This window comes from Podarcis vaucheri (assembly GCF_965113315.1).
Source record: "Podarcis vaucheri genome assembly, chromosome: 6".
NCBI lineage: Eukaryota > Metazoa > Chordata > Lepidosauria > Squamata > Lacertidae > Podarcis > Podarcis vaucheri.
The window spans coordinates 56,519,032-56,539,033 of NC_138764.1; the positions used below are offsets into that span (position 1 = coordinate 56,519,032).

At 42.0% G+C, this 20,002-nt stretch overlaps 1 protein-coding gene across 8 annotated transcripts in view; it reads right to left on the reverse strand.

Moving 5' to 3' along the window:
• Nucleotides 1–20,002, reverse strand: part of ST3GAL3 (ST3 beta-galactoside alpha-2,3-sialyltransferase 3) — a 184,169-nt gene that overhangs the window by 136,085 nt on the left and 28,082 nt on the right. For 5 of the 8 annotated variants that reach the window (XR_014221310.1, XM_082228914.1, XM_082228913.1 and 2 more), the window contains exon 3: nucleotides 4,118–4,165. The exons of the other annotated variants lie outside the window; for them this stretch is intronic. Coding sequence is in view for 4 of the 5 variants with exons in the window: in XM_082228914.1 (XP_082085040.1) it covers nucleotides 4,118–4,165 (48 nt within the window). In the remaining variant the exon portion in view is untranslated. The remainder of the gene's footprint in view (nucleotides 1–4,117; nucleotides 4,166–20,002) is intronic. 8 annotated transcript variants of the gene reach the window in all.

Sequence of the window (20,002 nt, forward strand, 5' to 3'; positions counted from 1 at the left end):
CAACCTGGTACTCTCCAGATGTTTTGGATTACACCATGGACCAACAACGGTTCATGAACCTCATTCGAGTGTTCTGCAGCACATCTATTAATTTGAAGATGGGAGACAGCACATCTATCGCATTAAATATTCATATTACTTGCATTTAATTAATTGTTTATTTCTTATATATTGTATATAATCATATTACAATCTGAAACAATAGAATTCAGTTGTATTACTGCAAAATACACTATATAAAAATAAAAGAAGTAATAAATATGCAATTAAAAATCATGTAGCATCTGGCATAGCACATTACAGTGGTGCCTCGCAAGACGAAAATAATTCGTTCCGCGAGTCTTTTCGTCTTGCGAAGCACGGTCCGTCGCAACTGCGCCTCTTCAAGCGGCTTTTTTAAAAAAGCGTAAGACGTTTTCATCTTGTGAAGCAAGCCCATAGGGAAATTCGTTTGGCGAAGCAACGCAAAACCGAAAAACCCTTTCGTCTAGCGAGTTTTTCATCTTGCGAGGCATTCGCCTTACGGGGCACCACTGTATAACTGTGACCACAGGCAGAAAAATAATTAAGTGATCCACTAAGACCCACAGCAAGTGTCAAGTGATGTGCAGGGGCATAAAGTTTGGGAACCACTGCACTCAACCTCCCTTCAGTCCCAGTCAGCACAGCCAATGGTCAGGGATGATAGGAGTTGTTGTTCAAAACATCTGGAGTGCACCAGAGTGAAAGAAGGCTGATAGATATGGCACCTTGTCAAGGCCCTGGAGCATCACATTTCTTTTTTCAGATTGGGGCAAGCATGCAGTATCCTGCATGTGACTGAACCAAATGCATGCTAATTAATTCAACTTTTTCCGAAGCAGCTTTTAAATCAAAGTTTTCAAAACAGTGTATAAAAATCTACAGAAAAATAGTAAGCCAGTAAAAATTGTCACACAAAACAGAGTAAAACAAAAACAAAAATAAAATAGCTGCTAAAAACGACTTAAATGACTGGGCAAATAAAAAGGACTTGTCTTGGCACTGAAACCTATCACAACAGGTACCAAGTGAGCAGCCACAGCAAGAGATTCCAGAACCAGGACAGCACCACTGAAAATAACAGTTCTGTGGTCGCTACCTGCCTAATCTCTGATTGTACAGCCTGCTAGTAAAGAGCCTCCGAAGCATATCTTAACACATGGATTGGTTCATGTGGAAACAGGTGTTTTTTCAGATAGCAAGGTATTTTTCAAAGATGAATATGCACCCTCAGATACCCTATTTTAAGTTTACTTTTAAGAACACAGAAGACATTATAAGTTGTTTAATGCAACTTTCCATTTAAAACATCTGGTGTCATGAATGTAGAAGGGATTTCATACAGTCACAGAAATTTCTGGTTTCAGTTGTTTAGAATCTAGGAATCAATCAGAAGGTAAAAACGGAAAATGAGGGTAGGAAAAAATAGATGTAAACATGAACTATGAGCAAATTCAGAGTTATTATGTATTCATATAATTGGAAAACTACACAGCTGGAATTTAAATTTAAAATCATCCAAACCGAGCCCCAATGAGCAGAGGAAGCACCTACCCACTCCCAAGTCACCTATTGCAAGTTTCCAACCCTTGAAGAATATTTTTTCTTTAGTGTGTGTATCATTTGATTTCCCCCCCTTTCTCTCCCCAACCTGAAGCAGTACCTACTAGGAATGGTTGGAATGCGTGGAATAGCGACAGGTTCTCTCTTAGCTTTGCCTGTTCCCAGGTTTGCAGCAAGATGTGATGGGAGAGATGACAGAGGCACAAGAGATGTGGATTTTCTCTCTCTCCTTCCTGTTTTAACAAGGAAAGCTATCCCTCAGTCCAGCAACAGACCACACAACTCAAACTTATTACATAGCTGCTTTTTCTCTAGTAGGCAGAGCTCGAAGCACAAAAAAGCCAAAGCTCTTAACTTTAACATGCAGCTGTTTAACAAACTGTAACTGGTTCCAAGCTTTCTCTCCATGGCTGGCTACTTTAGTATAAAGACTGAATAATCAAATTTTGTTGAGGCAGACAGAGGAACTGATCCCCCCCACTTTTTATTGTCTTCTAACACCTCATGATGTTTGCCCCACACAGAGATACTAGCGCAACAGTATCTGCAAGTACTAAACTGGATCTCTTTAAAACTTAATGATATTTCCCTTCTTCAAGCAAAGCTGGGCAATCTGTGAGCAAGATCATGCACCCTTGCCCAACCAGCCTTTAGGATCACATTCTCAAGAATGAAGCAAGAAGAGCAGGAAGCAGCCTGTGCTTTTTAAAAGACCCCCATCTGAGGTTAGTAACTCAGCACCCTTTCAACAAGGCTTTGCTATTAGTGTTAGGCAGCAAGCTGTGCTTGATTATTGTGCAGGCAGGAGCCTGGGACCATGTTGGAAGGCAGCAAACATTCTTCCCAGAGTACAATTAGAAATCCTGAAAGCAGCTTTTAATGGGAGAGGGTGGGACGAGGCTAGTTTTTAAAGGGGAGGGGAACAAAGCTTCTTTTATTGGGGGCATCACACCTCTTTAGGACTGCAACAAAATCTGGACAATGAGAAATTTCCTACCCTTCCTCTTCCAGAAACGCACATTGCAGAGTACGTGCCCTTAACAGAATATCAGAACTTGTGTTGTGGTAGAAGGCTATGAGCCAGAACACTGATCCATCCTAGTAATAGCACTCTGAAGGTACACTCTATGCAGTGCTGGTTCATAGGTGACCTGAAGTGGCCCAAGGGACAGAATTTGTTTTTAGGCTCCAATTTGTAAGATTATAAAGTTCAGTCACAAGCGAAAAGCAAAATGAAGTTTCTCCCTGGCTCATAAACTCCGTATGTCTCAACAAACATTGCTAAAACTCCACATTTAAAACTTTGCATACCTTCATTTTCCCTCCTGAACAGATTCCTCAACAGGATTTCTTCCCAAAAATGGAGAAGTGATCTATTTAACTGAACTCTCTTTTGGAAGAGTATTTTTCTCCAATTAGTGTACAATCCACTGTATGGTTGGGGTGGTGGTAAGGTGTGCATGTGTATTTATACATTAAAGGTAAAGGTAAAGGTACCCCTGCCCGTACGGGCCAGTCTTGACAGACTCTAGGGTTGTGCGCTCATCTCACTCTAAAGGCCGGGAGCCAGCGCTGTCCGCAGACACTTCCGGGTCACGTGGCCAGCGTGACAAAGCTGCTCTGGCGAGCCAGCGCAGCACACACGGAAACGCCATTTACCTTCCTGCTAGTAAGCGGTCCCTATTTATCTACTTGCACCCGGGGGTGCTTTCGAACTGCTAGGTTGGCAGGCGCTGGGACCGAGCAGCGGGAGCGCACCCCGCCGCGGGGATTCGAACCGCCGACCATGCAATCGGCAAGTCCTAGGCGCTGAGGTTTTACCCACAGCGCCACCCGCGTCCCACATTTATACATTAGATGCAACTAAACCCTCTGCCTAGAAGAAAATATTATCATTATCCTTAGTTAAATTTATATCCAGCCTTTCCACCAAATGGCATGACAAGGCAGGATATTATCTGGGAATGGAGGAATACCATTTGTGCAATGTGGATCCGTTGTGCAATCAACAGGTCAGCTGATTTGAGGAATGTGGAGAGGTGGCAAGGAGCACAATAAGGCAGGAATGGGGAATCTGTGGCACTCTAGATTTTGTTGAACTAAACTTCCATCATCTCTGACCACTGATCATGCTAGATGGGGCTAATGGAAGCTGAAGTCCAGTAATATCCAGAGGCAGCAGGCTCCCTATCACTGAAATAAAGTCCTATAGTATCACCCTGCATCTAATGTATCTGCCACTTAGAACAAATGCTTAGTCAAATTCACAACTGAAGCACTAAAAATGCAACACTAGGAAACAAGCAGTTCCACTCTAAGTGGCTTTGAGTTGCCATGGCACACAAAGTAATTTTAAGTAATTCCCTTTTGAAGACAGAGTTCATCTGCTAGAATTCTTTCAAGGGTTACTTTGAAGGGTAATCCTGAACTAGGCTTGACAGCCTCTTCTCTGCCTCCCAACATGGCTGTCACATATAAATTAAATGGCAGTCTTTTTATGAGAGGGGGAAGGGAGGGGGAGGGATTGTTGTACCTGAGCCTATTGAACGTCCAACGGAGTCAGAGGAAAGAACCACTGAATCTGTAACACAAGAGTACAAGTTCATTTTTCCCTTGTCATATAAATCCATTACTTGTTTACAAGAGGCTCCTATTTCCTCTTCCTCAATAAAATCAGTGTACTGGCTACACATTCAGCAAAGAAACTCTAACCACGGCATTTTTTGTGCTACATGTGCAGCTGATCAATCACACTGGAGTGAAACATTAAAAATACTTCTGGCCCAGAATTATATTCCTTCCAGGAAGCAGGTAGGCAGCCCTAAAAGAACCTATTTTTTGTCCCACAGCAGAAATTCAGTAGGGAGCAAGCTTCATGCTGCCTTTGAGGAGCTACTAATGCCTCATAACTATTATTCAAATGCCTTGCAGTTTCTTTTCTGAGTTATTCCTATGCTGTGACAGAGAGAATGAAGTGCACTAGTCAAACAGGTTAGCAAATTACTGTGTCATAGAATACCCATGTGCTCCATTCCATCATGTGAGTAGAAGAAGGTATCTAATACATATGAAAGAGAAGCAAGGACTATGTTAGAGATAACATGTGCATTAAGAGCAAATGCCACCACAAGCATAGCTGTTAAAATCACTACTGGAATTATATGGTCTCTTGAGTCTAAGGACATTTTGTTCAACACTGTCCATGGTTTAACTTCACAGTGTAATAGAGAAATCATGGAGAGAAAGATTGTGGAAGCCAGTTGACAGATACAGAATTCAACTGATAAAATTCAAGATCATGCATAATTCCCTATTTCCCCAAAAGGGCAAGCAACATGGTGAAACCTAAAACCAGAAGGAACCCACAACAACAGTGGATGGAAGCCGGGAGGGAAGGGATAACACTTTTATTATGTGAATTTTCCCAAGTTTGACTTAGATCCCAATATATTCTATGTTTTATAAGACTCATTTCCCACTTTCTTTTTCCTTGCAATATCCCTCAAGCCATTTGGACATATTCTGTGTCCAAAGGAATAATGATTTCAGCAGAATCATGTTTAGCAATAAACCATTTTTATTCTGAAAGTTTAGACTTGTATGTACAGATTGTATGCTGTATCGGAAAGAGTTCTGAGAATCACAAAATAAACCACAGGCCCTGCAGAGATACTTGAAGTTTAATAAAAGATTGATGCAGTTTTTGTATTACATACCGCAGGTAATCCCAAGCCAAACATAGTGATGGACCAACACTAATCTGGTGGCTCCTTTAAAGAAGTGTACACACTGGACAACAATGAAGAAATGTATTATCAAAACTGGTACATTCACCTAATGCAGAACCAAACCATAGCTTAGCCCCAGATAGTGTAGCAGCAGGAGGACCAAAGGAGGAGCACAATCTTCGATCTGGGAATCCAAACATTTGCTCATACTAAACCAAAATTTATTCAGTGTTGCATGCAAATCAGGTCAGTGTTAGGTAAGGTGTTCGATATTTTGATTCCATCTCAAAAATAAGATCACAAGATCAAAGAACAAAATTCCAGCTAGTAGCTCCTACTGATCAAGGTAGTTTCTCCAACCTCACATTGTAATTCACAAACTCAATGCAATGAAGTAATACTTTTTGTAGTGTCAACATCTATCATGCATATCTGCTCTAGACGTAAAGCCCACTTGACACAACAACATTAACTAGATTGTGGCTATTCCTAGAACTCCTATGCACACATCATTATCTGTGAATAAATTCTTTAAAAAGCATGATTAACACATGATGTGTTGCTTCCTGGAAAAGTGCCCTGCTATTTCACGCAGTCAATGCTAAGTCTACTGCCAGATCCCCTTCTCCATTCCAAGTTGGATTTAGTTCACAGAAATACTACGATTGAAGCATATACAGGAAATGCATATGCATACACACAGCTTTTTAACTGTGTTACACCAAACAAGGCATTATTAGCAGCACAAAATAAAGCTTTAATTCACAAGTGAGAACATTAGGAAGAATTCTAGCTGTTAACGTCTAGAAGTTACTTATGTATTATTGTGCAAATGTGTTGATCAGAGAAACTTCTCCTTCACACAGAACCAATTCTGCATGCATCATTGGTACAGTAACAACCTGAAACAAAGGTCTACTCAAATATGGTCCTTTCCAAATAAAGGCAGTTGATATGGAAAATAATGAAAAGCAAACATCCAACTAGCAACAGTTAATTCCTGAACACAATGAGAAAATTGAATATTGAGATTGCTGTTAAAAGTCTTTATTAAGTCTGCTTTTCCAATCTGAAATTTGAGTCCCTCAGAATACATTTATCAAAATCACATGTAACAATTTTCCATGTATGTTTTGTTTCTTTTGCAGCGATGGGACCACAATATTTTATCCATTCACTGACACCCCACTATTAAAAGGATAAAAAAAAAACCACACACACACACACACACATACGTAGTAAGCTAGCTGGTAGTAAGTATAGTTCAGTGTTTCCCAACCACTGTTCCGCGGCACACTAGTGTGCCGCGAGATGTTGCCTGGTGTGCCGCGGGAAAAATTAAAAAATTCGAAAGATATTTTTTTTTTAAGTCAAATTTTCGATTGGGGCGCCGTCACTAGATGACCCCTGGGGTTCCCTCCCTCCCTCCCTGCGCCTCCCTCCTCCTCCTCCTCCTCCTCCGGGGAGGCCCTTCCTGGCTCTCGGCCAAGGCTTGGCGGCTGCCACTCACTCACTTGCTCGCCCACCCGTCCCTCCATCCCTGCACCCGGCCTCTCCCCCTCCGTCCCCGGCGCGGGGGCTGCCGGGATCCGTAGTCCCCTCACCCTTGGGCTCCGGTGAGCGAACTACGTTTCCCAGCGTGGCCTGGCGGGCTGGGCATTTTGTTTGAAGCGCTCTTCTCCCGGCCATGGAATGAGCGCGGTGGCGGCGGCCGGGCGGGCAGGGGCTCTTCCGCGCAGACCCCGCGCAGACTGCCTGCGCCCCCGCGGAGATCGGGAGGCAGGATGGAGCCCGGGGATCCCCGCGGAGGCGGAGCGGCGGAGGCTGCCCCCCAGGTAGGGCTGCGTCAGGGGTTTTTTATTTTTGCAATGCTGCATCCGCGCCGGAGGGGACGCATCGGACCGCGGGGAGACCCCTTGGCGGGCGTGCAAGGCAATGCATGCGTGCAGGCGTTGCATGGAGTGCAGTGTAATGCAATGGCAACGTGGCGCCCTGCATGCATGCATGCAACTTCCACCGGCGCTCCGGACTTGGCAGGTGAGGGGGGTACCCAGTGGGCGGCAGAGAGAGCCGGGAGGGCGAAGGGGAGCCGGGGGGGAGCAGCGCTGCTCCCCGAGCCGAGCCCGGGGGGAAACTTCGGCGTCGTTGCGCCGGGTGTTGGAAGCGGAGGCTGGCGGGGGCCCCTCACCTGCAAAACCTGGTCACCTCTCATATATTTCGTGCATTGCATTCATCGCCCGCTTTCTCCTCCAAGGAGCTCCCGGGGGCGCGTGTGGTTCTCCCCGTGTTATCCTTGCAACAACAGCCCTGCGAGGTGGGTCAGGCAAGTGGCCCAAGGGAGCACCCAGGGATTGTCCTGGCCAGGTGGGGTGATTTGAACCCTGCTCTCTGCCCGGTCTTCGTCCTCATTTAGCCCCCACATGTGCATGACTGTGCATGACTGAGGTTTTCCCCCCTCGTCTTGGCTATGGTGTGAGTCTGTGCTGTTAATTAATGGGGTTCTGCCTTCGGAGAAGATGAGCCAGCCCTCAAGGAGGTGATTATGTAATTTGCTAGCAATTCATGTCCCTCCCGGCGTGACGCTGTGCGCTGACATCACAGGGCTGTAATGGTGGTGTGCCTCGAGATTTTTTTCATGAAACAAGTGTGCCTTTGCCCAAAAAAGGTTGGGAAACACTGGTATAGTTATTACAGCATAGTCAAGAAAATGTATGCAGTAATCTGTCAAGAGGTAGCTTTGTCCACTTCACTGGTCCCTGCAGCCTAATATAACCACTTCCTATTAAAATTGCATGGGGACACCACACCATATATGCATTACCCCTTTTCTTCCCCCACTCCAATAGTAGGAGCTATGAGGAACTGCTCTAGCTACTAACAGTTCACAAGGAAGGCTTATTCTTCTTGTTCCCAGGCTTAGAGCCAGTTTGGGGTTGCTCAATACACACCCACACAAAAGCACCCAGGCCAATCAGTGGACTGCACCCATCAGTTTCAGGACCCTTGTTCAGATTCATATCTGAAAATAATAATAATGTGGAATTCCATCAACTACTGAGCATCCTGTCTTGCTTTGGTGCTTCTTATTTGTCTGGACTATGAATGCCCTGCATCAGCCACTCAGGGCTTTTTGGCAGTCACCCACACCTCCTCCAGAGTTATTACCACATTTATGGACCTTTGTTCAAAATGAACTGAACGCTGCCAACTGCACTGAAACACATGCTACAAAATTATTTATTCACATTGTCATCAGGTGGAACTGTTCCTTTATTTATTCTACTGTTCATAGTACTCTGCTTTCAAGAGAAATAAAAAGGCAACCTGTTAAGAGAGTCTTAACATCTAACAGGGATGTAGATACTTTAATCATTTGCTCAGGTATGGTCCAAAGTTCATTCAATTCCAATTGCTCTATTCCACGTTACATAAAACTTACAAAAGCACAAGCAGCCACACAATGTGCAGATACAAATAAAACCTTTCCAAGTATTCCATCAGCCATACTTTTGCAGCGCTCAGGAATGTGAGATGACTTACAAACTGCAGTGACAACTCTGCAAAGGTGCAGAAACAACAGCCCTTTTGAGGCAACATAATCAGGGAGCAAACCATGCTAGTACAGGTACTGGAGAGCAATCCCTGCCAGATTCTACGTACATACATACAAACAAACAAACAAACAAACAAACAAACAAACTGTACACACACAGGATCTGTTCTGTTTATGAGGATAGGGCCTGCTGACACAATCCAGTGCTCTGTGTTCTCTCTCTCCCCCCCCCCTCTCTCTCTCACACACACACACAAACCCACTGAAGTATACCATGTATTATGTTTTTGAAAAGAGGGACATGGCAGAATTGAAACAGGGGGACTGGAAGCTACTAGCAAGTTAACTTATGGACTGAGCCTCAGTCAGGTTGCCTGTCCAAACTGACAGGAGAAAGGGGCCCATGGTGCATTTTTATTCCCTTTACTGAAGGAAAGCAGCAACAGGATCCAGCAGCCGGAAACATCTGATTGTAAAAAGCATTTCCAATAAATTCTGGATTTTCTACTTTAATAAACTACCTCCTTAAAATGAGATTGCTTTACAAAGTCTTACGCTGTGTGTGTTTCACTAAATTACCCCCATGGACCACAAAAGTTGGAGGTGCGCCTGTGAGGCCCAACTGAGAAGCATATGGACCTAAAGAAATTCTTTTATGTTAAAAATGCATTGAAAGATGGGAGTCATTAAGTTTATAAAGATGCAGAGTTGCTTCAACCTAAATTTACTGTGTATGCTCACATGCACATAGACACTGTGAGATTGGTGAAAGCTATTCTAGCATGTTCCTTACTTGGAAACAGAAAGCCTCCTTTGAAGGGTAACCCCTGCAAAAAAAAAAACAAAAAACAACACCAGGTTTTTGCAAGCTCACAAAACTGCTTCGCCAACAAAAGATGGCAGCCATCCAAGGAGACCCTGAAGGCTCTAAAGCAGGGGTCAGCAAACTTTTTCAGCAGGGAGCCAGTCTACTGTCCCTCAGACCTTGTGGGGGGGGGCGGACTATATGTGGGGGGGATGAACCAATTCCTATGCCTCACAAATAACCTAGAGATGCATTTTAAATAAAAGCACACCTTCTACTCATGTGAAAACACCAGACAGGCCCCACTAATAACCCAGAGATGCATTTTAAATAAAAGGACACATTCTACTAATGTAAAAATATGCTGATTCCTGAACCTTCTGCAGGCCAGATTTAGAAGACGATTGGGCCGGATCCGGCCCCTGGGCCTTAGTTTGCCTACCCATGCTCTAAAGAAAGCATGAAAACTCATATTGTCCCATTTTTTAAAAAAAGTTTTTGAATTCACAGAGTTTTAAAATTCAGAGTTTAAAAACTCATTTCTAAAAATCCAAGAGCTGTCATCTAAGCTGCCCAAAGAGGAGATATGAAATCATTAGATCCCTTTGTCAAGTACAAAAGCAGATCAAACATCAACCTCTTAAAATAGTAATGTTTATCCCAAATTTAATAGTCCCCTATGAATCAAGGAAGATTTTCCTTAAACTTTGACAATGCCAGGCATCTCTCAAATGAACGTTCTTCCCATAAAGGCAACAAGGCTTCTCAGTTTCTCAGAAAGGATTTTTGCAGCCAAAATCTCCCAAAACTTAAAATCTTCTGGCTCAGCTGCCTAGAAAATTGTCAGCGATTTCATTCTTGACAACTTTACACAGATAAAGCTTGCCTGTCTCAATTCCGCTGACAATATGAACAAGCAGCAGCCAAGACTGAAGCACAAGAAAGAAGAGCGAAACAGAGAGATAAACTAAACTATCTGGTGACTAAGAGCTCTCCCAGACACCCTTTCTGTATGAAGTGGCAGTGCCCCACTTCTCTCTTCATTACAAGGGCTTCAACAAGACATTTATTCAATGAAAGCTGACACTGAACAGATCCAGTCAATGCCTCTGGTTTTCTACTATTGCCCTCATGGATGTAGGCCTTGGCTGGCTGACTCACAACAGCTGTAACTTTGAACTACAAGTTGTAAGATGTTCCTGGCCCTCCGCTGCCTTACATGATCATTGCCCCAAGCTGGGAGTGAACATACTTTGCAGAGGAAAAAAAGCATGACATACAGAGACCAAAAGCAGCATGCAATATTTCTAAACTAAAAATTACAAACAGATTAGACTTGTGCTTCCATAAACCCTGTGACCTATAGTGTAATAAATAATAAAGTAAAAACAGATCCACAAATCAAGACACTTGCATTTTAGGAATAAAAAAGCCACAGTTCAGGGCTAAAGTTCAGGGTCAGAGCTGTCCTCCTTGGCTTAAAGGTCGTTTGACAGAGATACTTGGTTTGAAAGCTTCCAAGCTGAAAAACTAAGCAAGCCCACTGCAGCTCTGACAAGAGGCCAAGAAACTCAAATGAAAGAAAATTCCCACAAATGGGAGCATGATCTCAGAGCAGAAAAGGATCTGCTTCATGGGAAAAGTTTGGACCAGGCTCTGCGAGTTACCAGTCAGCTCTGTAAGCAGCATGGCTGTGAGACTATTAAACAAGAGCAGATGACAAGGAAGCAAACTACTCCAGCCCTAGACAAATAGAGCTGGAACATTTTCAAAAAGAACCACATTCCTTGCACCATACTAAGTATGAAAACCAAACCACAATGCAGCCTTTCAAATTAGCACTTGGGAAAGACATGATCTAATGAGAAGAATAACATCCTATGTCATCCAGAAGTGTAAATGCAGAGAAATGTTTTATCTGATCAGAGTACCATGAGGATTAGCAACAAATATCTGGAAGCCCTGCGGTAAGTCACCAAGTCTCTTCTACATCAGCTGTTCATGTTGCAGAGTTCCTGTATAAGCCCCAATAAGCAGGGGGAAGTGTCAGCTTCACTTGGTAGCAACCACCATCTATCCATTCAACAGTATATTAATAGGGTGTTCTGTTCCAGCAGAGATTTGCAATAGCATGAGGCTTATAGGCAAACTGAGCATGAGATCTTCACAGGAAAGACATTTGACAGGTTTGTTGGTCCCACCTACTTACTGAAAGGTCACACATGTATATGCATCTAGCGTCTTCAATGCACAGAATGTTGAAAGCTGAAGCTGCATATCATTACTCTTGCATTTGACAGTTAAGTTATTTTGTTTTGTGGTGCCTACCTCTTTTGCATAATTTATACTCTTCCATTCCATATTTGAATGGTTTTATGTATTTTATCATTGTGATGGTTTTTCTTTGGTTCTATAATTGTATATTTCAGTGATGTCACCCACCTTAGGACTTTATGGTGAAGGGTAGGTAAGAAATCTTATAAATGAATAAGTGTGCGTACAAACACACAAACATATTCATCACAAATGAACTAAGAGATGTTTGAAGACAAAGAGGTCACAAAAGAAGCTCAATAAAACCACGAAAGCCCTACAAGAATTGAGAGTTTCGTATTGTTTATTTGACCATACACCTTCACAGAGCATCTCTTGTGATTCAGTATAAATAACACTTCCATTTCTCTAGTCAAACCTGTCACTAAACCTCTCATGAATAACCCTTCAGAAATAGGAGCTGCCCACACAGTTTAGCCATGAATTCTTGCTCAAAACCCTGGAAAAAGGCAGACCTGGGAAGGTATCTGTCATTTCCTCCCAACCACTTCTTGGAATATTTCCACCCACCTGTTAATGTCAGGCACAGAGGCAAGGTATCATGCTCTCATGGGATTGGCAAGCTTACAGTTATGTCGGTTTACTGGGCTATTTCCAGTACCAGAGCACCTCATAAATGGCAGCAGTTATTTTATTAATCTTGGTATTATGAGGCAGCTGCCTTCCCTCTTCAATTCAATTTTCATTGAAAAGTTTCTGTAGTTAAAAGATTTCCAAGTCAGCTCAAGGCTGAAAGGGAATCTCTTCTGGAAAGCATCCCTTTGGGGGCATGTGTGACAAAGATATACTGCTCTTCACTGACAGTAATGTTGGGCAGAATGTAGTTCTAAATGTATATTTTTATTTTTTTAAAAAAGTAGAGAAAGAAGGAGAGAAACAACAGATAATTCTACTAGGTGTGGGAATATAAAAACTGAGCATTAAGATCAAATGGAATACTGAATTAATATTTCCAAACGATTCTTTTGAATATGTTGACAGTTTGCGGGAATCTAAATCTATAAGCATATTCATTATCCCTTACACTATTTTCAAATTATGAAACAAACATTATTGACTAATGCTGCAATCCTGTACCTGTTTACCTAGAAGTAAGCCCCTTTAAAACCTATGATATTTCTTCTGAATAAACATGTAGAGGATTGTTCATTTCTCAAAACAAAAAGATGCCTGACAGTACATGTTAGAGCATCTGGTGATTCAGCCCCGAACACAAAGCCTTGCAAGCGGGGGTTTCACTCTTAATTTGAGCATTATTTGAAATTGCACTAATGCATTGGGGTGGGAGCTGCACGATTCCACTTGCTTACTATGCTTCCACTGGTGTGCACAGGAGGCATATTAGTGGCACATAAAGAGGCAAGCAGAAAGAGAAGTGTGCACAAGCAAGATACAATTCTAACGAGCAAATGTAGCAAGTACAGAGGCTTGAGGGTTCGGCTTACTCTAGCACATCAAACCCTTACAGCTACCAGAAGTCTACCCATCCTCACAAAAGCTATTTATGTCCCTTCAAAGGGGAGCCTCCCTTAGAAGACTAGAAAGCCACACAATGTCCAAGACAGCTTTCTAGATCCATATGGGAATCCACTTTCAAGCTAACAGAAGGGAATAGGAAGGCTCCAACAACTTTATAGCAAGGGCCGCAAGCCCACTCCCCAACTGCTCTGTGCAATTTTTCACAGGTTTCAACTTGTCATCACGGATTCCAAATGCAATAATATATAGCAGCAGTGCCCTCTACTGGCATAAGGAACAAATAGCTACGCACTTGCTCTCTTTTTGCCTTCAAAAGCTATAAAACATCAATTTCTCATAGGGCACATTCTCCAACATAAATATTCCGAGGGTAACATTAGTGGGCTTTAATCTCTTGGAATGAAGTGACATCATCACAATGAATTTAGACTATAAGATGTCTATGTAGAGGCAAACCTAATCTGGAACACATTTATGCAACTGGTACACACAAAGCCAACTAACATCGGACTGGATCCTAAGTTGCCTTTCTATGAACAGAAGGGCTCCTTCTGTTCATGGATGGGACTGCAATCCAGCAAAGACTCCCACTGGGGGGGATGGGGGCAGGCCATTTTCATAGACAACTTTTCTTTTGCAGCCTCCTCACCATCTCCCACACTGTTCCAGAGTGTCCCCACAACTATACGGGGAAACCATGAAAATTATTTGCCAGCAGAAGCATCCCAGGAGCAGAATTTTGCTTGTGGAAATGCTGGATTTAACCCTTATGTGAAATGTTAGTTCTTGGGTGAGCAAATAATTAACTTCAGAAGCAGGTCTTTTATGTTCAATATTCAGTTCTGAAGTCCTTTCCTCTCAATTTTCATTTAAGTATCTAACCCTGAATATTAGTGTTAAGCAGGCAGAAGTCCTCTTTGACAATAGGCAAAATATATTGCTGGGAGGAGCATAAAAGTAAATATGAAACTTTAAAGCATACAACAGCTTCTAAGAGGCACACTGCAGCCTATCAAGTTGGTTTCTCATTTCATTTAGTCCTGCAACTGGGCTATGAAGTCGTTCGCCTTTGCCAGACCTAACCTATGTAAACTTTATGAACAATTATATTTCCCCCCCGTTAACTAGAGAGAAGAAAGAGAAAAACTAATTGCATGAAGGAACTGCTTTTAAAAGTTCACTGAATATCCAACATTTGCTAATGTCCTTCATTTTTTAAATGTCGCTACTTAGGGTTGTGCCCGACTAAATCACTGAGCACAAATGGAAGGACTTCCACATATAAAATGGAACTTCTTCTACCTCTCCCCTCCCCAGGCACCCCCAGATCAGGTCTGGGAGTTCCCCAACTCTTGGGAGTATATGGGGGGAAAGCAGGAAAGTTCCATTGTGTGAGAAGTCATTCCACATGTGTAATTATTTAGTTGGACAAAACTCTTACTTACTTTCCTTTTACACTTAGTTTTAGGGCCACATCATGCATTCTTTGCTGTCATGAGCCCTGCAGCACTGTCCGGATCAGGCTTGAATTGGTATTTTTCCGAGAAATAAGGAAGAAATGGGAAGCAGGGGTTGAATTGTAGGAACGTAGGTTGGAGAAGACGGGGAGCTCATCTTTCTACCCCAACCTTTGGAAAGGGGAGCAGAGATGATGGCTCTTCCCGGTGACATTCCTGTGGAATGCTGAGCCTCAGTGGAGGCTAGAGAGGATTTTGATCAGCTGAGGAGGGAGGCTGAACCGGAGACAGCAACAACTAAAGCAGAATCAGAACAGGAAGGTGCAATCTTGTTGCCTAGAACGAAGCACCCCCTTTGGTGAGATCAGACCCTCTTGTCTTGAGAGAGCACGCGTTTTCAATTTTGGCATTCCCACAAATGAGAGAATCTCACAAGGGAACATGTCATGCCTTGTCTTTAAAAGCTTGGCAGGAGGAAAGTGGAACCTTGATGGGACATCTTCATCACCTTCGACCTAGTTCTGAACTTCTTGCCCTGCTCCTGAACTCCTGAATCATGACAAGTCAGTGACATTACTTTGCCAGAATAAATATCTATTTCTTACATGCAAGTAATAACTTCTGTCTGTATGTGTTGGGTGGGAGCCAGGACATTTCCTATCAAATCTACATGTGGCAAGGAACAGTGGCTAAATCTCCAACTCCCTGGCACAATGTAACCAATGTTACATGTATGTAAATAATTTTCAGTGTACATATGTGCAAAGTGGCTTTGAGGTCATGGAGCAAGAGTCCAGTAACACTGCTTAAGATTAGCAGTTTGAAATTTCTTGAACTTTCAAGAGCAGATTTGCTGAAAATCACTATCTTGTTTTCATTAAGCAGAGTATCTTTATTCAGAGCTGAGTGTTCACCTTACTCAGAAATGGGTAATTCCAAAGAAATCTGGATTTTACATCCATAATCAAGTAGGCAGGTTTTGAAAACAAACTCCTGTACTATTCACACAAAAAGATGAGTGAAAGTGAAGGAACATGGAGTACATATTTCTATTTAAAGGATCCCTATTTCTGAAATGCTTGTTTCTGCCAAGTGTCAATATAAAATATATTCCTTCCCAGTATATATTCATCCATGACAAAAGGTCACGATAACTCTGGGATAGTCCCATGACTTCTCTAAAAATGAACCCATCAAATATGTAAACAATCCAGAAGGCGACACATCATCCTGAATATCCCCAATAAAAATATATAATACATTTACACCACAAAGAGCAAAACACAGGCTACATATAGTTGTCCCCCTGCCCCATGTGGCCAGCTGGATGCCTCTCAGTTTTCTACTGCTGTCAAATTTACCCACTGCCTCTGCCACTAAATTTGCCATGGCCACAGCTGCATTTGGTACCGTCCCTGCCACCAAAGCAACTTCACTTTTGCTAACCACCCATTACTTAAAAAAAACACAACCAAAGAAAACACCCCTCCCTTACAGAACTGAGCCAACGTTGCCACCTCTGTCTACCCTACTCTTTGCTTCCTCCAACCATAGATGTGCCAGGTAGAGCATCTATACAACACTTTACCTTGCACACTCAATGATCAAAAGAGAAGAAAGACAACAGCAAGATGTAGCAAGAGTCAGCAAGATCAGAATGGAACTCAGCACTGCAGTGGAGAAAGACAATCCAAACGAGGGAAAGCAGAAGGAAGCACTTGCCAGAGATAGGGAGTAGAGTGGGGAGATAAAGGGATACAGTCATACCTTGGATCCCAAACACCTTGGGAGTCAAACGTTCCAGCTCCCAAACAATCGAAACCCAGAAGTGAGTGTTCCAGTTTTCAAACATTCTTTTGGAAGCCAAAAGACCGATGGGGCTTCTGCAGTTTCCGATTAGCTGAAGGAGCCAATGTTTCCAAATGTTTTGGAAGTTGAATGGACTTCTGGAATGGATTCCGTTCGACTTCCAAGGTACAACTGTATATGGATTTTTTAAAAAAATACCATTGCATGTCTCCTCTCATGCTGAGATAAAAGTGTGTTTGTGTTTGGTGTGTGTGTGTGTGTGTGTGTGTGTGTGTGTGAGAGAGAGAGAGAGAGAGAGAGAGAGAGAGAGAGACATTGGTGGGGAGGGGGAAGGTTATGGGGAATGAGTATGTCTGTGTGTACGTGTGCAAATGAGTGTGTGGTCCCTGATTTACCACCACTATCTCTGGCCCTCAGGGCCAAAAACGTTGCCCATCCAACTTTATGTGCATGTGAATTTAAAGTAAAGGTAAAGGTACCCCTGCCCATACAGGCCAGTTGTGACCGACTCTGGGGTTGCGCGCTCATCTCGCTTAAGAGCCCGGGAGCCAGCGCTGTCCGAAGACACTTCCGTGTCACGTGGCCAGCGTGACAAAGCTGCTCTGGCGAGCCTGCACCAGCTCAGCACACGGAAACGTCCCGTGTGCATGTGAATTTAGCCTTCAATAAATGTATTTAATAAGCATAATTGATTCTGGCAGAAATACTTTAAGAATAATTCAGAAAAAGAACTCCTAAATGGCAGGGGCCACATTTTGATACAGTGCTAAGGCACAAGCTATGGCTTGTTTAACCATGCTGTCCATAAGCTGTGTACTGGCACATGCAGCTCAAGCTCTCCCTCTTGACTCCGATCTTAGTCAAATAGGGAAACAAACCCTGGAGCAGATGGATTAGCAATACATGCAACCCAGCACTTGTGCTTTGTTTCCCTCCAAACAAGACACAATCTGTGCATCCTCCTAAGTATGCACAGAATCACAGGCTACGGGCACTTGAAATCTGTGTTTAGGCTCAAAGAAAAGTTTCCAAGCTTTTGTTGCCAAGGCTTCTCCTCTTACCTTTCATTACCAATCAGGCATTTATGCCTAATGTATAGTAAATAAACTCTCTAAAGGAACTGAAGGTATGCACTTGGGGCAGCAGTTGAAAATCATGCCAATAACTGTTTAATACTGAATAAGTCCATATGACAAATATTTATTTGTTTGGTTAAGCCAGTATGAGGCAAAAACCTTAAGTGCATTTGAGGGTGACTCAGGAGGGGAAAACTGGAAACAAATGCTGAATTTGTAAAGTACTTACAACACTGATTGAAAAAAGAGAACAGAGTAAAACAACCCAGATTTCTGTGGGCAGTCAGGGTGGAAAATAAGTGGACATCTTTCCTTTTTATTTAAATCGATTTGCTTCTTGGATAAAAGCTCCCAAGATATATGACTCCAGAATGCAGAGGTTAGAGTCCCAGCATGCACAGTCCAGTATGCATGGATATAAATATATTAAACAGAGAGCTCATTTGCCCTTTTTCAGGCTCCAATTCCTTGTATATTTCAGGAAACATTGTAAGTAACCACTATATGCACTGAACTCAGAAGAGACTTTCTTCCATGTGGACAGTGTAATATGGGAACTGGGTTCAATGACAATTGAATGTCAAATGTCATTGAACACTATCAATGACAGTGACACATGGGTTGATTATCCCCCAAAATATGCAAAGTATCTAATCAAAAAAGCTTTATACCAAGTGCATCAAATCATCATCAATAAACAAATTAGAACCATATTAAATTTTAAAAGTCATTTATAGTTAAGAGCCTTTTGCTTACAGCAATTGCAGAACAAACAGAAAATATGTAACAAAGTCCTTTCTCATGATATTCCTGTTCATACCATCAATGAATTGCATAACTGTTTAATTTTGAAGACTGAATTGAACATATCCTAAAGTTTCTCCATTCATTCCTTGAAATATATTTCTGAAATTGCCAGGCTGCCCTGTCCCCTTTTCTGCTAATTTTTCAGAAATTATTTAGGACTGCTATTTGCACAATCTTGACTCCCAGTGTTACTGAATACAGATTCAAGATCACTGTACCCAACGTTACTCACTGTACCCAACGTTACTCACTGAGCTTCTGAAGTGCCCATTAAAGACTGATGATCTTGTGGTTATTCAGTATTTTGAAAAATGAAATGGCAATTTTTATTTGTTACTTTATAAAAAAAAATGTATCAAAGCAAATGAAGCACACAATTTCTGAATTCGCAAAACAGATCTCAACTACCAAAGCTATTTGGTAGTTGCCTTTAATTTACCAGTTACTAATAATAAAAGTTTTACAAAAACAGTTACTAATAATAAAAGTTTTACAAAAACAGAAATCATTTTAATTCCAATTGCAAGAACAGTCAGCATAAGATGTTTATTTATATTCTAGAACCAACAAAACCTATTTGCACAAATTTGAAAGGGGGGTATTATTTAATGCCACATAATTTGAATAAGATCTACAAAACCAACACACATACTTTATAATATGTAATTTGTATACCGCTTAATCATAAAAACTTCTAAACGGCTTACTAGGGAGAGATAAAAACAAGTTAACCTAAAAAAATTATGAAACTTAGATCAAATCAGCAGTTTGAAATATACATTATAAAATAAAATTACACATGAAAATGCATGACAGCTTTACTTTTCTGAGTAGGCTTGACCAAACAAAAAGGTTTTTAGCTGGCACTGAAAATAACATAGTGAAGGTGCCTGCCTAATGTCAGTAAGCAAGGGATTTCAGAGTGTTGGTGCTGCCAAGCAAAAATAGTAAATGTGTATCTATGTTTTTCAGTATTGAGAATCTTCATATATATTCCATTTATTTATTACATAGTCTATCACCTCTTCCTTTTATTTGGGGGTTCAAGTATTGATAATAATGTATACAAATTTTAAAGAAACATTAGATATTTCCAACATTCCCCAATAAGGAAAGTATAGAAAGTGTGGATTAAGAGCAACAATAAAACCAGATTAAGCAGAAGCACAGCAATTCTCTAATAGGACTGTGGACATAGCACAATCTTCAAGAAATAGCAAGCAGATCCAGCTGTTGAACTGTCCTGGTTACATACTGGTCTCTGTCCAGCCCTCCCACAGCCACCACACAAGCAAATCAAAACACATCTGTGATCAACACCAACAGCCCAGGGCTGTAGTGGAACATTTTCAAATGCAGTAAAAGGTTTC